We start from the raw sequence: 20,636 nt of genomic DNA, 5'->3' as shown, positions 1-20,636 counted from the left end.
ACTGAAAAAAGTTAGTAAAAATCTTAAACCCAAACAAATTAAGTCGTATCATTATCATGGCCATGCGTTATGAAACCTTCTTCCCCGTTACATTGGGCATCAACTTTGCTGCAGAAGGAGCTGAAAAGAATAACACAGCTGGTAGTTCCAGCAAAAAGCTTCTCCTCTGATTTACTTTAGGCCCTAAAGTTTAAGGTATACTTTTTAAACTTTAATATTGGCAGGGTTTTCGAAGTAGAGTACTCCTTTCTATATGAACTGTCATACTCTTTCTATCAAGTATCTAGTCCTTACTATAATTGCATCAATTGAACATCCTCTGTTTAGCCTATATTTATCTGCTGCATAGCAACTGAAGAGAAATCACCCGATTATTATTAATAACTACTTTTTGTTATTGGTTGATATTCATTTATCCGCCCTGAAGTTTCCACTTATAATATTTTGTTTTTCAAAAGTCTAGCGTATGCATAACACACACGCTGCCTTGAAAAGTGGTAAGATGTTTATGTTCAAATAAAATTAGATATAAAATATACTTAATAGTGATATCAAAAAAATAATTTATGATGTTAGGATGGCAGGCAAATTTGTGAAGTGTTTCATATTAATTTGTTATTTTCTTTTTTTTATCCAGGGAACTTAGGTTAATTTTTATTTGATATGGGCATAGTATAATGGCTTTTTAGTTAGCGCTCATTTTAAATACATTTTTGTTAAGTTATATTAGTTTTTATAGAAATAATATTTAAATAAAATAAAATAAAACTTGTTCGTTGAAACAAAAATTTTCAAGCTAGCTTTACTAAGCATACATGGGAATATAAATTTATTCAAATTTATGTACACAATCAATGATACGAACACGCCTGTACACGAAATATTGTCTAAATTTCCAACTGTATCAATAATATTCAACATTGTATTAACATCTGTAACGCAGTTGTCGACACTGTGCACGAACTTTTACTATTAATATATTAATAAATAGTTTATTCCGGCATTAGATATGTTTATCTAGTAAATAAATGTGAGAAGTTTCAATTTAAATGCTATGATTTTTATTTAGCACTTTTTGAGGTAGAAAGAATAATTTTTGTAATCATATTCATCATCATCATCATCGTTGACTGAACTTGTTCAGCGTAAGAGAACTTTTGTAACATAATTTTATTTATATGAAATCAGTGTTTTTAACAACTGTAAAATATGTTACAACTATCAAGTTACATTTTCTGTTTTGTTGAGACCCCTTTTTTTAAAGTCTCGTGACGGTAGCGGCTTACTACTTTGCATTAAACCTAACCTTATCCAGTTATTTATTCAAATGAAAGATGTCAATGAAAATATACCGAGGTCAGCATTCCTTCATTGCACCAATTTTTTTAACTTCAACCTTAGCCAGGTTCAGAATTTGAACCTGGCTAAGGTTAAAAATTAATTAGCTAAACTATCACAAAGCTGCACGCCTGGCAACAAACAGCAAGATACACGAAACGAAAATATGTTAAAATGATGATATAACTTTTATATCGACTTATGTATAAAATACACACACACACGCACACATATGTATGTATATGTTTATATATATATATATATATATATATATATATATATATATATATATATATATACATCTAGAGAGAGAGAGAGGGCATATACATATAATAGAGAATATAATATTCATATAATTCATATAAATTATTTTTCATATAATAGAATATATTGTATATATTGTACAGAGAAATTTATGTGGACTCTATTAAAAACTGCTTATCTTATATTTACTCTTTATTCGAAGCCTCAGCTCTTAACCAACGGCTTTCGCGTTTGTTTACATTAACTTGAAGCCGACGAATCTGTCGTTTAAATTGCGGGATGGGCAGATATTTAGCAGTTCCCATATTAACAAGACATTTCAAGTGGTGGAAATTTCTGAACATTTGTTTCATTTTGGGCGTTTCTATCTACCTTTTTAAAGAAAAAACGTATGAAAAGGAAAAAGTGAATACACATACAATCGTAGGCGTAGAAGAATCGGAAAAGCCGAGATGCAACGTAAACCATAACGAGGAGGAAGAAAAGAAAGCTGATAGCGAGCCGTCTTGTGGTTATGAGGTTGGACATTGATACGTTATTAAAAAAAAGTTTAAAGTATTCATTTCTATTTTCTACGTTTCACTTGTATTTAATTTTAATGAATCGTTATTATTCATGATGTTAGCAATGTGATTTGGGAAAGCCAAATATGTTGAATGTGCACCTTGTTGCTCACAGTCATGATGATGTTGGATGGTTGCAAACTGTTGATGGATATTATTACAAAAGTTAGTTATTACTTTTGTTTTTGCTTTTAAGATTGTATATTAGTTTTGAAATGTTAAATTGTTAATGGCTGGTTTAAAAAAATGAGTTAATAAATTATTGTAAAAAAACTAAAAATGTTATTAGTTTGAAATTCCTCTGCATTTCAGTGATTATACTTTTCAACTGACTTCATTTTTTTTACAGCTGTACAATATATTTTGGACACTGTCAACTTTGAACTTAATTCCGATCCAAAAAAGAAATTTATTTACGTGGAGATGGCATTTTTCTATAGATGGTGGAATGAGTTGACTGATCATATGAAACAATCTATTAAAAAAACTGTCAATAGAGGTCTTTTTCTAAATAAGAATAGTTGAAATTTATTATATTATAAATCAAGTTGTTTTTATGATAATTTTATTTTCTGCTAATTATAAAAGTTATATTATTAAAATTTTGATGTAGATGGTCATTACAACCACATTTACTGTGCTTTATTGATACAGGTCAGTTAGAGTTCATATTGGGAGGTTGGAGCATGAACGATGAGGCTTGCACTCATTACTCATCCATCATCGACCAGCACACCATCGGTTTCAAATTTCTTCTTGACAATTTCGGAAAATGTGGAATACCAAAAATTGGCTGGCAAATAGATCCATTTGGTCATTCCAGAGAACTGGCTTCCATCTCTGCCCAAGTTAGATTTGTTTAACATATTGGTGTGTTTGCATCTAAAAAAGACTTTACAAAAATAGACCTATTTATTTAATAAATTACAATAATAACAGTTTGGATTTGATGGCTTGTTTTTGGCACGAATTGATTACCAAGATTATCAAGAGAGAATAAAAACAAAAACATTAGAACACATGTGGTTTTCCAGTCCAACTTTAGGTTACCTTAAATTCTGCTAGTCAAAATTAAATTTTCATCTCATTACTTTGCATTATTTCAGTATTTATATGCAGTTTTTGTTTTGAGTAATTTAATAAATTTTTTTATGGATGTGAGCACACAGTGTATGTATATTGTTTTATGTGCTACTGAATTTTTGTTTATAAAAATTATAATAAAATAAGCAAATGATAATCTATCAACAACTTACTATTTAAGTAAAGTTAATTGCAATGCAATTTTCTTCGTTATTATATTTGTCACTTTTGTCATGTAATTCATTTTTGTTTTTGCCATTTGGAGGAAATGATGAAAAGATGATTATTTTCCATTTTTTCCGTTTTTGAATTGTATTTCTGACATTTATCAGATATCATTTGAAGGTTGGTAAAAAAATTTGTTTTTCCATTGATGGTAGAATCTTTGATAAACTCTACTGAGTCCGCCACTTAATTAAGAAAATACTACATTGTGGCAAAGCTTGGTGGGGTTCATCACTGCCCTCCCCCTGGATCAGCCACTGGCTAAGTAGACATGCAAATATTAAGTAAAATATATGGACTATAAATTGATTGGATAGCATTTTGTGACATTATGTAATCAACCACAAGCGATATTCCACTGCTATAGTTGGTCGCCTGCATAGAATATAATGAATGTTTCACGTTCATGCTGCTTGCTCTTGCTTCAAAGAAACTGCTTATTGAAAGAAATACATTAAGGCCGTTATAACTAATGTTACAGTTCAGTATTTTCACAAACCATTTAACATGTGCTGTCACAACAACCTTGCTTGTAGTGGTGACGTGGATGTTCCAGAAACTGTCGGAAATATACCATTTCGTGGAGCCCCCACATTCTAAAAATTTTGCTTTATTCTAATTTTTAAATTTGTTACATTAATATTTTATTTATACCCTTAATCATGAAATTCTGTATAGAAGTATGTTAAAAAAAGTTACAAAATGTTGAAAATACAGAATAATAATGATTGCGGCTGTTACAATGATTGCGGTTATAGTTTTGACCGCATGATAATGATTTTGAGCGCGCGTGTGTATGGTAGCAATAGAGAGGATTTTATATAATTATGAATGCGCGATAATTTTTTCAATTGTTTTAATGTTTGAGTGCATATTTTTTTCAATTTCATTTTCTAAAAAAAAATTCAATTGAAAAAACACGTTTCGAAGCCCATGAGGTCCCTGGACTTTCGAGGACTGCCAAACTTCCGACCATGCCAAGCCGGCACTGCTTGCTTGCCATATAATTCTTTATTTTCCTTTTTGGTGGAACTTCGAGAAGTAATTTTACTTAAAAACAATGGACATCACCTATACCAAATTTTTTTTATACAGGTGATCAAGCCTCAATGTTTACGGCGTCTCTCCATAGATCGACGTACACCACACCCCCTGGCTACTGCTTCGAATGTGACGATCCGCCAGTTCGGGTATGTCAACCGACCAGTTAAAGAACAAATCTTTTTCAGAACAAAATATACATATGTTTAGATATATATATATATATGTGTGTGTGTGTGTGTGTGTGAGTGTGTGTGTGTGTTGTTGGCATTAATCAATTAATCAATTTATTGTTTCAATTTTCTTTACTAAAATTTTCTGGAAATCGTTCAATTTCAATAGAATTATCCAAGTTCATCAGGAAAATTTAAATTTTCAATTGAAAAATTGAAAAAACAAACTTTAAATTGATTAATGCGTAATGTGTATTGTATGAATTCTACCAAATTAATTTTCCTTACTAGAATTACTAATTAAAAGCTCTAGTAAGGAAAATGGAAGACAAAACAAACATTAAATTGATTAATGCCAACAGTTCCGTAGAATTCATACAATACTGAATAAAATATGGTCGCCTATATATATATATATATATATATATATATATATATATATATAATATATATATCGGTCATTCTCTGTCATCTTGAACAATTTTAAAAACGTTCGCGCCAGATCATCTCCGACTTTTTGTAAAATTTTTACAGTAAGTATCTCAAATTTTTTATAAAGATATTTCAATTATTTTTCAAGAAGATCTTTTGACATCACCTTCCAATTTTTGTGTGATTTTTTTTCAAAACTTGTGCCTGTGTAGAAGGCTATATTTCACAAACTAGCCATCATAACATCTTGATGAAATATTTTGAAAATAGTAATAGAATCCACTAATAACTGAATAAATTATTGTCCCGAAACAAAAAATTTTTCCCATAAGACAATTTTCAAAAAATTAATTTTTTTGAAAATTTTCACGTTTTCAAAGCGTCATCGCTCAAAATCTACCGCAAAATAATTTATTGTTTTATTATATATTTAATGTAGTTTATAGTCTTCATTGGTAATCAAAATTTTGTTGAAATCTGCTTTCAACTTTTCGAGCTCAATTTCGAGCTCAAGTTGAGCTCGATAGATCTTCATAATGTCAAATATTGAAAAGCTTATTTTGTTTAGCGCCATTTTTAACCAGGAAGAGCAAAACCAGGGCTGTTAAAAACAGATTTTTTTCTGAAAAAATCATTAAAGTTTTTAGATGTTTAAACTTTTGTTAGCTTTTTATTCTTTTAAGATTTTTTAAATTCCAATGTTATTAGATCAAAAAACTATAATATCAAGAAGTTTTAAAATATATGACCTGAATTTTTCGAATAAAGGTTCTGAAAATAGTTTGGACGCCGCGTGTAGTTTTTACCCATATAAATATTCAATTTTTTTGTAAAACTCTCCGAAAAATCGTTATGCATTTGCTCAAATTTGGGATGTCACTATAGAAAACTGACGATGCCTGAATGTTAAATAAAATCACGGTACAGGGTTCACGAAGTTAATAGACTGTATTGTTAAATGGAAAATTTTTTTAAATTTTAATCTTCCAATTTAAAAAGTAACAAAATTTGAAATTTTAGACCGTTTAGGTTTTTCAAACAAGATTTTCTATAATTAAGTTTTCAGCCCTGGCTCAATTTTAGTCATTTACTCAATCTTAACTGTATAATGGTAAACAACCTGCCAATGAATATCTGATCAACCATCAACGACAGGATGATCCTATGCTGGATGATTACAATGGAGACCACAAAGTAGCTAACTTTATTGATGACGCCATGGAACAGGTTTGTAAGAATTTAATTGTTCACCGTCTTATTAAATCTGGCCATAAATTTAAATTTCTTTATTTATTGGACTTCTTGACATAATTTCAGGCGAAATATTTTACTAGCAATCATATTATGTGGACAATGGGATCAGATTTTTCGTATTCAAATGCCAGGATTAACTTTAAAAACATCGAAAAGCTAATTAAGCTGGTCAACGCTAAGGTTGTACTTAGTAACAAAAATTAATTTGATAATACATTATTTTAATATACAACTTTTACATAACATGGTAAGATAATTATTTTGATCAGTCGTTGTATCAATCAGTGGTTGACGTCTTGTTTTTGAAATCTCACGAATTCTAATAATTGTTCTCAACTTTTGCATTTCTACACTTGTTTTCAAAAACACTTAAAGCTTTTTCAGGAAAATATTTGAAATTGGTTAATGTAATTATATTTTTTTGGTATAACTGCGTATATGTTCGCAATATATTAATTTATTTAAAACGAGGTACTTATTTTATTGTTTCTAGATCTTGCCAAGGAAGAAGATATTTTTGTATTTCTAAATCATCACATAAATGCAAACTTTTCTAGCTTTCAATTTTCATGATATAGGGTAACAAAATTTTACTTCTTGAAGTGGTACGATGTAATGTATTTCTAACGGGGTCTCCTAAGTATGAAATATTTACAAACAGGATTTGTAGCTTTATATTCGTCTATATACATTCTGTGTGTACGTACATATTAATACGCAAGATCATAAACAATTATAAAACCCCTACTAAAATTGGTTACGTATTTTTTCCATAAGGAAACTTGTTTGAATTTAAATCGCTAATTTTGAGTGCCATTTCCTATTAACTGTTGGATTAATTTGCGTAAATTATGTTGCGATTCCATATTGTATTTAGTATGCAAATTTGCTTTTAACAATGCAAAATAGTTATTAAACTCTTTTGATTTAAATATGAACCCTGCAGTCTTATGATTATAAACAATATTAACGAAATAGTTCAAATTGATTGGTCTTAATCATTAATGTCTTACCGAAATAGAAAATGGAAACCGTTGAATAAAAAATCAAATTCTTGTAGAATGAAACTACATCAGAAAACGATAATTTTTTGATATAATTAAGAATGCAACATCAATGAGTAATGTCGGTAAGATGAAAAAATGAATCGTAAAAAGTGAATAAAGTTTATTACTGGTTGATTAATTGATTTAACGTGCGGTTCCTATATATTAATAATGTTTCTTCCGATGTATTGAGTGAGATGTTTTGTTCCTAGTGTAAAGACACAATGTCCATTGTCCATGTAAATTATTTCAGTTTATTTTAGTTGAATTCATTTCGTCCGCAGCAAGCAAATGGTAGCAAGATAAATGCCATGTTTTCAACTCCATCCTGTTACTTGTATGCTCTCAACAAGGCCAACCTCACGTACACTTCCAAGAACGATGATTTCTTCCCATATGCACATAGTGGCCACACATTTTGGACTGGATATTTCACCAGCAGACCAAACTTAAAGGGCTATGAGAGAACTGCCAATAATATTCTACAAGTTAGTCTGTTGTTTGACGTTGAGAGATTTGTTTGGTTACAAGTTTTAAATTCTCTCTGAAACTGTTCACTGTTTTTTTGGCATTAAGTGGTTTTTGTTATCTAGTTTTTGTTATGATTAAGAAAGGATTGTAGGATTGAATTTTACTAAATTTTTTATTATTTATCATTAGATTTATTGATATTCAACATGGCAGGTATGCAAGCAATTGAGCGCATTTGCACAACTTGTTGATGAGCATGCAACAGAGAAGAAGATAAACTTTCTCAGTAATCTTTCTTAATCGCTATCAGTGTGGTTGTTTTATTGTTATCATTATATTTATATAGCAATCGCCAATTTATTGATTGTATTCTGCACTCAATTTTTCCTACGTTCATAAATCGTTCTTTTTCTTGTTAGTTCAATGTGATGTTTTTAAAACAATTTAAGCTTTTTCTTGCTAATCTGTGCGATTTTCCTGGAATAATAATTAAGCTTCTTCCTCTTAGGTCACGGGATGCTTAAAAAAAATGTGTTGTGTCTAAATATTCTACACTCTATCCTTCAAGTAAAGCTTTTAACTCTTCTCTTATATCTCCACATCTTGTTCTCTTACACTGACTACATATGAAATATAAATTATTTTAAAAAATTTGCATGTTAATGTATAAATCTTAATCTATATTATTTTCTAAGTACCTGTCAAATATATTAATTAAACTTAAACTTGAATGGTTTTTTTAAACGCCCCAGTTTACCATCGTATTTTCATTCTTACTTCTTAACTCCTGTTAAGCACTCTTAGGCAAAATCTGCGTTTGCTTTTTTTGGCCCTTTTTGGGTTAACTCTCAACCTCCTTCTCAATCTCCATCATTTACGAAGTTCAGAGCGGATTTCAAAACCCATCTGTTTTTTGAAATTCATTGAACAGTGCTGTTGAACAATCAATCAATCAATCATCGTTTAGCGTCCAGAGACCCAGTTCTCTTGAGGTAGGACGTTGTTTTCTTTGCCATCAATTTTTTGCGCCAAATTAGGCGATCAATTGTATCCATTTCATTTAAATTTAGAGCTTTCGTGTCTTGCTCGATTGTTTGCGACCAGGACTTCTTTGGACGGCCTTTGGGACGTGTGCCAGGTACTTCAACATTTGCGAGAAAAGTTATGGCACTATTTCCACTTTGTTTGACATGACCAAACCACCTCAGACGGTGTTGCCGGCATTCGTCCTTTATATCATCTAAACCAGCACGACTCAGGATTTCGGTAGATTTGATGTGGTCCCTTAAACTAATTCGTTGCATCCATCGGAGCATTTTCATATCGGTTCGGTAAAGTTGTTGTTCCAGTTTGGTTGTCATTGGCCATGTTTCTGCAACATATAACAACACCGGACGTATCATAGATTTATAAAGTCTTGATCGTAGTGGTAGTGGGATGTCACGCTGCATCAATAAAGAGACAAGGAGATGCCATTTATTCCAGGCTGTACGTATGCGTGCTCGAACGGCAGCTTCAGCTGTTCCAGCACAATCCAGATCATTCCCTAGATATTGAAACGATGTGACTTTCTCTACCTTAATGGCTTCAAAAACATTGCTATTTCAAATTTGTTGTTGTGGATTGATGCAAGCAGGACAAACAAAATTGGACACTTTAGATAATGTACCAATTATTTTGAACAACGTTTGTGACACCACTGGTTACACTGCTGACACTTGATTGAAATGTTACCTGCACCAGCTTTACAAACTGAACAGGGCCATCGTCCAGTAGCTGTGGATTGAATGGGTTCACCAGTGTTTATTGCTTTGGTTTTGCTGATGCTGACTTTGAATCCATGATCGGCCAGAATTAATTCAGTTCTCAAATATTAAAAAAAATGCTTTGTCAAATCGTTCTGGAATTAATTCAATTCCCAAATATAAAAACAATGAACAGTGCTGTTGAACATCGCGGGAATAACGCTATAGAAACTATTTGATTTACTGGTCGATTGATTGATCGATGGATCGATTGATTGATTGGTTGATTGATTGATTGATTGATTTGTTTGATTGATTGATTGATTGATTGATTGATTGATTGATTGATTGATTGATTGATTGATTGATTGATTGATTGATTGATTGATTGATTGATTGATTGATTGATTGATTGATTGATTGATTGATTGATTGATTGATTGATTGATTGATTGATTGATTGATTGATTGATTGATTGATTGATTGATTGATTGATTGATTGATTGATTGATTGATTGATTGATTGATTGATTGATTGATTGATTGATTGATTGATTGATTGATCGATCGATCGATCGATCGATTGAATATAAGCTTCCGCTTGTTAGGTTAATAATTAGTCACGAGGTAATTTAGGTTTTCTCTTGTTAAGTCGGTGTGTTTTTGAAATAATTTGAAGTGTATTTATAATATTGATAATAATGGCAACGATTTGACTGAGTTGTTAGATGCTAATCATATAACAATAGAATTATGCAGTCTGTACGATGATTGCTGTGTTATATTAATTGTAACATTGCAACAGAACAGTCCATGGGAGTTCTGCAGCATCACGACGCAGTCACGTCAGTACTTCTACTTCTGCTTATTATTATATTTTCAAGATAATTATTCCATGTTAGGCCTGCTGTTTCACTTCCCTTACATTAAGTATAAGTATTTTTACGTCACAGTGGCACATCCAAGCAATACGTGGCTTACAATTATGCCAAGATGCTATCTACTGGAATCAAGGAATGTCAGGTTTGTTACTTCTCATTCCAATGCTCCAATTTATCCCACCATTCCCGTCCATCTTTTTAAAACTCGTTAATAAACTGTTTGAACTTTTGAACACAGGATGTCATGAAAGTGTCGATATCCAAACTCATGAACAAGTCAGTCATGGATCCAATTGAAGATTTCCAGTTTTGTAATCTGATGAATGTTTCCAGCTGTAAATTTACTGAGACCAACCAAAATGTTGGATTTCTTCAAACCTTTTTTATTAATTTTCATTAAATAGTTTTAACGTGTTTTATTTTTTTAGCTTTTAGTAAACACTTTGTGTTGATTTGTAATTTATTTTTTCAACAATATTTAATTTCACGAAAAATATATTAGAGAACTATTTGTTTCTTTTTTTTCACTTAATCCTAAAAAATCTTAATTTTGACAATTTTTTTTAAAATCTTAAGTTTGCAGTAGTGGTGTACAACCCATTCAGTCAGATGGTTGGACAGTATATAAAGCTTCCGGTTACTTCAAACCAGTTAACAGTTTTTGATGATAAGCTCAAGAAGTTGGATGTTCAGGTAAGCTAGCGAGTTTTTTTTAAAGGATTCAATCTTTACACGGCTTCGTAATTTTAACTTGGCGTTATTATGTAGAGTTCTGCCAGTTTAAAAATTTTGATAAATGATGCTGCATTTAGGTTTATCATTAACAGTATGAGTATTGATTGTTAATAAACCAAGTTATTTTACTCAAGTGACTGTCTGATAATTTGATAGAATAATCGGTGCATTAAGTCGATTGATATTGGTACACCACTGAATGCATTACTTCAGTTTATTCCTGTCAGTTCTGAGACAAAAAAGTTAGCAGAGTTTCGAGGTAGCACTTCGCAGTTTCAACTCGTCTTTCACGTTCATGTACCCTCACTTGGATATGCTACTTATTTCGTCAATATGTCTAATGGTTGGTTATTTTTCATTGTTACTGCTGTTGTTTTAGGGACATCTTCAATGGCTCTTTATAAAATAGATGAATATTTGTCTGCTCTTGCTATGATGGTAATGTCGGTAAAAATTAAAAAAAACCTGACGCATGCGGCTGATACAGGTTGCCACTGGGTTTGACTCAGCTGAGGCTGATAGTCTTAGTTATGTAGAGTCCAATGTTTTTTTTTATAGTGGAACTGTACTCTCGCTCTTTCTCTCTCTCTCTCTCTCGCTCTTTCTCTCTCTCTCTCTCTCTCTCTCTCTCTCTCTCTCTCTCTCTCTCTCTCTCTCTCTCTCTCTCTCTCTCTCTCTGTGCGTGTGTGGTGTGTGTTTTATTTTGAATTTCACAATTCAATTTTCCTTACTATAGCTATCGAAATAATAATGTACTATATTACTCCAGATGCAATGAAAAACGTTGAATCACAATCAGTTGGAAATGATGATCACAATCGTACTTCAACTGTCAAAACATTGGAAAACGAAGTAACTTGCCTGAATGTACCAGTCATAAATTAATTTGCAATTGAGCAGTCTTTTTCTAAATTAACTTCATTTCAAGTACTTGAAACTTACCTTCGATGACAACACTGGCCTGCTATCCATGATTGAAAACAAGGAACGACGGATACAGATAGACGCTAGGCAGTCCTTAATGTACTATATCTCTTCATCCGGTGACAACTGGAGTGAATGATGATTGCAATGATGGTGATATGAAAATTTGTATTGATTGAGCTTTTCGCGGTTACCTTCTTGAGCTGCCTTAAAAATATATATTTGTAAACTTGTTTTAAATTTGCCTCTGGGAATTCTATCAAATCTTTTTAAATACACCGAAATTGTTTTACTCCACCAATTGCAGCAAAGCTTTTAAAACAGGAGGAACCAGAATAAAGCATGCAAATAAATTCATATAGTATTAATAATAACGTCCTACCTCGGGGGAACTGGGTCTCTTGGCGCTAAACGAAGATTGTTTGATAGATTGATAAAATTAATTATCTAAATTAAAAATGTTAGACAAAATTTAGTAGCCGCGAAAAATTTTTGAAAAATTTCCTTGAAGAACAAATGTTACTAGGGATATTAGAAAGTTTGGGAGGAAATAAAAACAGACAGTTGTTTGACAAGGTTTTTCAATTTTGTGCGCAATTGTTTCGGTTTGATGTAAAAAAAATAAATGAAATGCGTTGTTTGGATTGAAGTTGTTGATAATAAAATTATGTCAACTGTGTTGGATATTTCACACTAGAATCTGGAGCGTACATTTTTCGGCCTGAGGGAGTTGCTGGAAATTTCAGTGATGTTAATCTCACCATTCATGAGGTTGGTTGTATATTATTCATGATCTGATGTCTGCGAACTTAAAACCATTTTCAAGCTATGAAAATTTAATCAATATATCGTTGTCAGAATTCACGTAGTCACACGATCATGCTAGAATCAGATTTCAGTGGTTGACCACAATTTATAAAATTTATGTGAAATATAACTTTGTTAATATATTAATTTTGCAGTGCTTACTGCTTAACTAATATTTAACTTAGAATTAAAATAGTTACTTAGAGATTCAAAAACAAGAAATAAGTAAAACACCTCACTTAAATGTACAATTTTTTTAAATTTTCCAATTATTTAGAACCAGTGTTTTTATGATGGATAACTTTATTTGTTAACATTTTCTTGAAAGATTTATTATGATTATTTAAATACCAATAAAACTGTTTTATACAATTTGTTTAAAGTAAAAATTTTGAAACATTGTTCTTCAGAGATAAAATAAATTTTTAAATAAAGTTTAACATAATATATGAAAATCGGACTAGAGCGGGCTTAACCGTGTTGTTTTTTGTTTTACGTATTTATTTGTGCACTACTTAATTATTTTGTGTACAATTCTCTTAAGTAATGTTGTAAAAGAAATGCCAAGGTTGCAAGCTTGTTTTTCCTTATCGTTACGTCAATTGATGTTTACAGGGCAAGCTGGTGAGTGAGGCGTACCAGAGCTTCACTAGTTGGGCGTCACAGGTTGGTTGTCCTTTTTTCTTTTTTTTTCTTATTTTGTTTCATATTTTGCTAGTAAATAATGGGTGTAGCCAAATTTTTTTGAAGATGGTTTTAAAATTATAAAAATTATTTATAATGTAAATATTCTTCGATATATTTGGCTTCCAAATTTACGGCCTGACATTTGTTCATTTAAGGTCGTCTATTTAGATGTAGTCAGCTTTTAAAAATAGGGAGGACTCTTTCTGTAATTTTTTAGTCGCGTGGAAACGTTAACTTTATAAATTACCCAAATTAATAATGAAAATAATATCGTAAGCAAGCTTAAGCAAGTTTTTTGCTAGTTCCTTGCAGTTATTTGGAAAATGGTAATGTGTGGTTTATGATTGCCACCAGTACTATTAGGCACATCACGAAATCAGCTGTGCCAATTGCATTTAACGTTTATCCGTTTACAAGTTTCTTAAGTGTAGCAATTTTTTGTTAAATGCTTACGAACGCACTGTAAAAGTTGAGCACATAAAATATAAACTTTTCTGAGCATTTGTTGGCATTGTTGAAAGATGACAAATTTTTTCCCTTAACACGACATGAGTTAAGCAAAATATTTTAGAAGAGTACCAACAGCTTGTACGATCGTTATAAAATTTTGGAATCTTGACTGAACAGAACATGAGATAGTACTATATCGAGAATTTGAATGTGCTTAACATTAACAGTGTGTACAATTTGGAAAGTATTATCTGAGGCGCTGTCGCGATTTCGTCAAGATATTTCAACAGAACAATAACTTCAAAAGATTGCTCATCTATTCACAAATAAAGACAACATTTTTATTTGATAACAGTTTATCATCTGTCCTCACAGTCATCTGTTTTTTTTTTTATTAACCAAGACAAATAACAATTAGGTCATTAGGTTGTATAAAGGGGCCAAGCATTTTGAAATTGAATGGACCGTCGGACCGATACCTGATGAGTATGCTTAATAAATATGTTGTTTATGTGAATTTGGTTATGTAAATATATTGATTAATAACCTGTATATATTTCAAATAAGTTCCTAACTTTTTAAATGATAATTTTTAGCATAAACTGAAATCTTTTTTTATGAATGGTAATCTTCGTTAGTGTCACAATGCCAATTATAAAATAATTGTGTATTTAGATATGTGATATGTAGAGGAAGCGTTAAATGTTGTTGTTGTATCTGTGACGACTTGTAATGTAACAGTAAGGGCAAGGAAGTCGTGTCTTCATTTGAGACCTCTATCAAGAGTCAAAACATTTTCTATACTGATGCAAACGGAAGACAAATGTTGAAGAGAGTGTAAGTTTTTGATACATTTTCATTAGAGATACACCGAACAGTGAAGAAGGTCGAATGGTCGAATAGTTGATCCGCCAATCGGTCGAAGCCGAAGGCCGAATGCTAAAAAACCCACATTTTTTGAAAAAATGTAATTTTTTGGAATGTGAAAATAACTGTTGAAATAAACAGTAGGCGATTTATGTCATATTCAACAATTTATTATCGAGATAATATTCAATTTATCGCCCAAATTATATATCTTCAAAAGCTATGATGTCAAAAATAAATTTCCCTCTTATTGTTCTAAAATTGAAAAAAGGGATGGTTTTAACGGAAGTTGCACTATTCGACCAGGCCGAACCTTCGGTGCGTCCCTATTTTTCATTCAATTTATGTTTCACTTTGGTATTAAATTGTGCATAACTTTAGACGACCTGACTTCACTCATGATTGATTCACTTGCACACTTGAAAGTTTAATGTTCTTGTTTATTCGAAGCTTCAAAATTGTCTGTACATTGCGACTGCCAATGTTTCGGTAGCAGTTTTCAAAGAAAAAGCTTAAAGTTTTGGCAGAATAAAGTTTAAAGAAGTAAAATATAAAAGACGGACATCAGAAATGATTTGCTCAATGGAGAAAAGACATGAACTACATTGTTAGATAGCTAGTGAGTATAGCAACAGAAAATAGGTTTGAGATTATTAAGACATGTGTAAGAGAAACAATTTTCAGTTTTGTGAAGTCTGTTCGTGTGTGCGAGCGTATATAATACATATTTCCAAGTTATAGTTTCCATGTTATGATTTAAGCATTACGCTTTTTAATAATATTCAACGTGCTAATTTTTGTGTTTTATTGACTTAATTGGCAGATTTATTTTTTATGATTTATTTTCGCTCAATGAATTTGGTGTTTAAATGAAATGTTAAATTGGAACGGAACTGAATAAGATTATTACAAAATTTGCATTAGCGTATGCAATGCGCCTGCTTTTTAGAATCAGTCGAACTTTTTTCAATTCGGATAATTTAAGCCTAAAATCTTTTTTGATTGTAAACAATTCAAGCGCTAATTTTGACAGCAGCGTATCACTCAATGAATATGAATGTTAAGGAAAGTTTTTTGATAGTTAAATGCATGCCCAAGTTAGGTGATGTTCAGATAATTAACTCTCTAATAAGCTCTGAATAAATCATGTAATTTGTGATTTTTACATTTAAAATTATTTTATTTTTATGATTTATTGCATTTATTTTCACCGTTCAGTCGAGACCACCGACCAACATGGAACTTTGAAAACACAGAGCCGGTATCAGGCAACTATTTTCCCGTTAGCAGCAGGATATATATTCAGGTTGAATACTTGTTTTTGTGAACATAATTTGAAAAAAAGTTTCTCATAGCAATAAAATATTATTTTAGTGTTCCTCTGGAATGTCACAAGCACATGATTTAAGTTTAATGTTATGGAATATGAACAGGACTCGAGGCAGGGCATTCAGCTGACAGTCCTTAATGATCGGTCACAAGGTGGAACAAGTCTGAGGGAAGGACATTTGGAACTGATGGTTCAACTTTTTCACTCATGCGTGTTCTTGCATTTGATATTATATAAAGTTCTTCAAATCAAAATGGAAATAAAAATTTACGGTCAATTAACTCCGATGAAAGTCTGTGTACATTTTAGAATATAAATTAATTTTAAATTTCGACATTTGTCAAATTATATTCCCATTAGTTAATGTTCAATAACTGTTCCTTAGTTTAAAAGATGATGAGGAACAATCAGATAATAAAAAAAGTTAGAATTTTTAGAATCACAGGCAGAGTAAATCGTTATCGTAATGGTTTCGCTCTTTGACTGGTTTAAATTGAAACCATGGACAGCTTTTTCAATAAGGAAGGAAAGTATAAATTTAAAAATTCCCCAATAGTTAGATAACAACAAGCTAATAAGAGTAAAAATAGTTGGATAGAAAAGTTGAAAAAAATTCTCGAAGTTGATCTATAAATTAATCATGGGAGGACGCAGAGTTGAACAGTTTCTAATTTTATATGACGTAATGTTTATTACCAATTATGCCGGAAGCATAAAAGTAAAATAATACTAACCGGACAGAATTTAGTGATGAATCTCTGTCTTTATTTCACACACAATCAAACAAACAACACACATAGCAACACGTTTACAAAATGCGCGCATATGCGTGACTTTTACACAGATTCACAGAAGAAACTTTAATGATGATTCTCTTGGTGTTGACGAACCACTTAATGAACCTGGAATTGATAGCAAAGGGATTGCTGCTAGAGGTAAGCTGTACATGCTATCTTAAAAAATATTACAGATACTGGATATATATTTTTGTTTCGATTAAAAAATTGACACAAAACTCATTGAATGATGAGAGGGTATCGATGTTTTTACACAACTGTCAATAAAATAGAATAATATAAGTTTTTTTACTCTAGCATTAATAATAAAATGTTTAATACTTTTGAAATAGATAATGCTAAATAAGTTTCACTTTATATTTTCTTTCGGAATGGGATCGTTGGAATATTCAAAAAATTATGTCGACCTCGGAGCAAGTGCATTCAAGAGCGGTCTACGACTATTTTACCCGTCAGAAAAAATCGTAATTTTTTGGAATTGATATTCTTTTGGCGGTTTCATTGTATTTAATATTACTTTAATATAGACAATTTTAATTCAGAAAAAACATGATAAATATTATTGTAGCTCCGCGTTAATAATTAATATTATGACGAAGACTCAAAATAAAGACAATTTCTATGAGTTTTGTCGAAAACTCATAATTTTGTCGGAAAATTCTGCAAGGTATTTTTTCGGAATCCTAATTTGACTGCATTTGATTGTAGTTGTTTAGTTCTATTTCGATATGCCGGAATTATTCCGACTGAAAATTTTTTTCAGATAATCCGATTTTGATTTTTAAAGCATTTGGAATTTGCGATCAAAATCGATCGGAACGCAGACCGTTAGTCTAGTTACATTTTTTAGTTACAAAGATGAAGCGTTTTTCAGTATACAGCCTTAATTTTAAATGTTTGTTATTTTGTAAAATATTGAGGATGGGTTTAATTACATGAAATGATTTGTTGATTCTTTATTCCATGGGGAATTCATTATGTGATGCATGTCGAAATATTAATTAGACATGCTCAAAAAGTATTTAACCTACCGGGGAAATGTGAATAAGAAAAAGGTTTTACATTAATTTCTCCAATAAGAAGTTCATTGCTACTCATGTTAATAATAATAGCTACTCGTGTTAATGAATAAATTCTTGAATACGCAGGTCTTCATTACGTTTTGTTAGACACAATTGACTCATCTGTAGCACTGCACAGGTCGATGGCGCAGCAGATATACATGGCACCCTATCTATCCTTTCTCGATCTCAAAAAAATATCTCTGGAACAGTTTGTGAAAGAACATAACACCAATGTCAGTTTCGTTTCGTTATTTCACAATTTTATATATTCAATTTCAATTGAAATCTGCAATTTGATTTGATTTGTAAATAAAGCATCTCTTTAGATCAAACAATTTAATTTAAATATGATGAGTTGATACAATTTTAGCTAAAACAAATATTCGCTTTTTGTATAAAATGCATTCTGGCTTTCAACAGAATTCTCACCAAAGCCTCAACCAAAATTTTTTTCAACTCTATCATTGCCAGCCTTATTTAAGGTTGGAAAAGTTCTGGTGCAGATGCACAAAAAGCAGCAACATAAAATTATTATAAATAAAAGTAGTATTTATAGCATTATGATTTAATTGTTACTCTTATGAAATTTAAACATGCAGTGGAGTGGATTGAAGAAGAGAGTGAACGAAAATGTTCATATATTGACACTGGAGGACTGGAATCAAGGAGATGTTCTCTTGAGACTGGAACATTACTATGAAAAGAATGAACACGGTGATCTCTCCAAACCTGCTGTCATTTCTCTCAAGGTTTATTCTGCCGTTTGAGTTCTTAGAAAAAACATTTAATTGGCTAATTACTTATGTGATTATACATAATTGTTAGAGCAATCAGAAACCATATATGTAAATTATAGGCGCAAAACTTAGTTCACCAGAGGGGCAATACATATTTTTAACAACAAGTGAGTATAGGTGTTCGAAAATTTTGCACAAGCTCGCTTTACGACCTAAAAATTTTCATGATAGATTGCCCTGAGCAATGATCTGGTGAACAAATTCCATTGAAATAGCTGACTGACATGGTGGTTTGCGTTTCAAGATATCAAGAAGGGTTAAAAAAGAAGTGAACTCGATTTTCACTTTTTTTACGTACTGATTTTATTTATCTTCCTGCCGCGAGTATGTTGTGTGATTGTCTTCATATTTTCATATAGATGCATTATGTCTATTTGATTTGTTGTACATATTTTAACTTTGTGAAGTGATAACCAGAGCTAGTGTTTGTGATAATTTTTCTTCCGCTTAAAAGAAAAACGTCCCAAAAATAAACCTGTTTTAATTTGCTGAAGAGATTGACGAAAAACTATATTTAGCAAATAATCTGCACATAAAAATGTCTAAGATGGTTGTATCGATCCTTCAATGTTTAAATTGTAAAATATGGAAAATTTCTACAACTGTTTATGAGTTCCGAATGGCAGTTTCTCGTAATTGTCATTGATTACACGTTCTCTCCTCTCTGAAATCGCAACTGTGGATTATCTAGTTCTAATTTATATTATGCGACTCATCTCATTTCTCGTGCTTCTCTATTTTACTTCTGTTAATCTGTTTTATCCACGTACATTTATTTCCATCGAAAAGCCGACATATATTGGAAACGTAAAGAAACAGAATGCTAATTTTAACTAAACCTTGGATTAGGTTTATTTCATATTCTGGTTTTGTAGCTTTTAGTTGTCCTCTCGCAATTTTTCTAGTTTACTGTTAAACATTTTCACATTAATTTTGCTTAGTATTGTCATCTATTTTGTAAGTTGCAGCCGTCTACATTAACACTTGCTATGTTCTGAGCGCCTCTGTTGAGAACATTCATTGAGTAATGAAGCTCTAAATTTCTAACCATTCATGCAAATTAATTTTCAAATGGATAAATGAACTAACGATGATATCATTTTGCCTTTAAAACCTCCTCAGAACCTATTCGCTCCATTGGACATTGTTTCATTCGAGGAAAGAACTCTGGGAGCCAATCAAAAGTTGGAGAATGTTCAGAGATTGCGGTGGAATGTCCAAAAATATGGCAAAACCAAAAGTGGTTAGTCCTGGTTGATTGTATTTGTCATAAAATTTTCCTATTTTTGTTTTTCATAATGATGTTTTTTATTATAATTCTTTTAACGTTAACTTTTAAGTATCGCGCAGCTTATGATTTTTATTCAATCACACAGACATGAGTTCTTTCTTCACTCCAGTAGACCCAAAGACTTGGAACGTTGAACTGAAGCCTATGCAGATCCGAACATTCTTATTGAAGCTATCCAAATAATTTCCGTATCTCCTGCCTGTGATCCGAATATTAATTTTTTGTAGAACAAAATTTTTTGTTGTCAACATACAATAAATTATTCTTAAGTACCAAACAAATGTTATTATTTTGGCGAAATGAAAAAAAAACTTAAAAGTGAATTAGACACAATTAAATGAAAAAATTAAATGAGTTAAAAAATCATTGA

At 31.3% G+C, this 20,636-nt stretch overlaps 1 protein-coding gene across 1 annotated transcript; it reads left to right on the top strand.

Annotated features, from left to right (window-relative positions):
- Positions 1–2,230: 2,230 nt before the first annotated feature.
- Positions 2,231–20,449, top strand: HELRODRAFT_62270 (hypothetical protein; the record flags this gene model as incomplete). Its single annotated transcript, XM_009011099.1, has 26 exons — positions 2,231–2,330; positions 2,515–2,664; positions 2,820–3,013; positions 3,105–3,210; positions 4,569–4,663; positions 6,275–6,346; positions 6,437–6,553; positions 7,704–7,907; positions 8,104–8,176; positions 10,442–10,481; positions 10,590–10,705; positions 10,817–10,878; positions 11,094–11,210; positions 11,466–11,621; positions 12,181–12,307; positions 12,874–12,947; positions 13,605–13,649; positions 14,539–14,606; positions 14,862–14,957; positions 16,206–16,293; positions 16,421–16,507; positions 17,162–17,252; positions 18,263–18,390; positions 18,778–18,927; positions 20,098–20,215; positions 20,376–20,449. Coding segments are annotated over 26 exons (2,748 nt in total), but the record flags the coding sequence as incomplete, so codon positions are not given.
- Between the last annotated feature and the right edge of the window lie 187 nt (positions 20,450–20,636).

This window comes from Helobdella robusta (genome assembly GCF_000326865.2).
Source record: "Helobdella robusta unplaced genomic scaffold HELROscaffold_1, whole genome shotgun sequence".
Taxonomy (NCBI): Eukaryota; Metazoa; Annelida; class Clitellata; order Rhynchobdellida; family Glossiphoniidae; genus Helobdella; species Helobdella robusta.
Note: the sequence above shows the minus strand (reverse complement) of the source record. Positions and strands in the feature narration are given on the sequence as shown.